A 1,964-nucleotide genomic window follows, 5' to 3' on the forward strand; every position below is an offset into this window, starting at 1 on the left:
ACTTTGACGATGTCCTTGACGTGGATGTTGTTCTGCTCCGAGTCCAGCGCCACGGCGAAGCGATTGTCCTTCTTGCGGGTCACCGCCTGGTGGCGCACCGTCACCACCTTGCCGTACATGTTCAGCACCTGGGGGGACAGGGATGCACCTGGATACACCTGAGATACACCTGAGATACACCTGAGATACACCTGAGATACACCTGAGATACACCTGAGATACACCTGAGATACACATGGGTACAGCTGGGACTGCCTGGGATACACCTGAGATACACCTGAGATACGCCTGGGATCACCTGGGGTACCTGAGATCACCTGGGTACACCTGGGACTGCCTGGGATACACCTGGGATACACCTGGGACAGCATGGTGGCGCACGGTCACCACCTTGGCGTACATGTTCAGCACCTGGGGACACACCTGGCATACACCTGGGATACACCTGGGACTGCCTGGGATACACCTGGGATACACCTGGGACACACCTGGGATCACCTGGGGTACTGGGATACACCTGGGTACACCTGGGACTGCCTGGGATACACCTGGGATACACCTGGGACACACCTGGGACAGCCTAGTTACACCTGGTCACCACCTCGTCCTACACGTTCAATACCTGGGGACACACCTGGATCCACCTGAGTACAGGTGGGGCTAACTGGGACACACCTGGGATACACCTGGGTACACCTGGGACACACCTGGGAGGGGTTTTTGGGGGGATTTTGGGTGGAACACAGGTGGGGATCTCTGGGACATTCAGGCGGGGTTTTGGGGAGATCCTGGGAAACTTTTGGGGGGGATTTTGGGGGAGATCCTGGGAAGTTTTTGGTCAGGATTTCGGGGGGTTTTGCGGGAGATTTTTCGGTGAGGATTTCAGGGGTTTCTCGGGAGATTTTTTGGCCAGGATTTTGGGTTTTTTTTCGGGAGATTTTTCGGCCGCGATTTCAGGGGGTTTCTCGGGAGATTTTTCAGCCGGGATTTCGGGGCTTTTTTCGGGATATTTTTCGGCCAGGATTTTGGGTTTTTTTCGGGAGATTTTTTGGTGAGGATTTTGGGGGTTTTCGGGAGACTTTTCGGCCAGGATTTTGGGTTTTTTTTCGGGAGACCTTTCGGCCGGGATTTCAGGGTTTCTCGGGAGAGTTCTCGGCCGGGATTTCGGGGGTTTTCGGGGGTCTCACCTGGAAGGTCTCCCGCTCCAGGCGCACGATCACGCCCACGGTTTGGGGGTCCAGCTGCACCAGCTCCCCCCACTCGTGCTGCCCGCCCACGTCCACGCCCGAGGCCGTCTCGGAGCAGAGCTGCAGGTCCCGGGGCAGCACCTTCAGCTGGGGCACGAAACGGGGAGAAACCTGCTGCACGGAGGCCCCAAAACCGCCGGGTTTCACCCCAAAACCCCTTCGTCCAGCCCTCACGGCTTTTTCTCAGATTTCCCCCATTTTCCCCTTTTTTTTTTCTCAGTTTTACTCAGCTTTTCCTATTTTTCCACAGGGTTTCCTTTCACCACACGCATGATCAGGTCCGACAACAGGATCACAATTTCTCCTCCCCCTCCATTTCCTCTATTTTTACCCCATTTTCCCCCGATTTTCACCGTTTTTCCCCCATTTTCACCGTTTTTTCCCAATTTTCGCCGTTTTTTCCCGTTTTCGCCCCACTCCCACCTCGTGCATGGTCAGGTCCGAGAACAGGATCACAGAGTTCTCCTCCCCCTCCATTTCCCCTATTTTTACCCCATTTTCCCCCGATTTTCACCGTTTTTCCCCAATTTTCACCGTTTTTTCCCAATTTTCGCCATTTTTTCCCGTTTTCACCGCTTTTCGCCCCACTCGCACCTCGTGCATGGTCAGGTCCGAGAACAGGATCACAAAGTTCTCCTCCCCCTCCATTTCCCCCACTTTTACCCCGATTTTCACCGTTTTTTCCCGATTTTCCCTGTTTTTTCCCAATTTTCGCCC

At 54.6% G+C, this 1,964-nt stretch overlaps 1 protein-coding gene across 1 annotated transcript in view; it reads right to left on the minus strand.

Annotated features, from left to right (window-relative positions):
• Positions 1 to 4: 4 nt before the first annotated feature.
• Positions 5 to 1,964, minus strand: part of SUPT5H (SPT5 homolog, DSIF elongation factor subunit) — a gene marked incomplete at both ends in the record, with an annotated part of 5,703 nt that continues 3,743 nt past the window's right edge. Inside the window, 2 exons of the mRNA XM_031065860.1 lie at positions 5 to 128; positions 1,188 to 1,334. Coding sequence (XP_030921720.1) covers positions 5 to 128; positions 1,188 to 1,334 — 271 coding nt within the window. The remainder of the gene's footprint in view (positions 129 to 1,187; positions 1,335 to 1,964) is intronic.

Source organism: Geospiza fortis, unplaced genomic scaffold (assembly GCF_000277835.1).
Source record: "Geospiza fortis unplaced genomic scaffold, GeoFor_1.0 scaffold3185, whole genome shotgun sequence".
NCBI lineage: Eukaryota > Metazoa > Chordata > Aves > Passeriformes > Thraupidae > Geospiza > Geospiza fortis.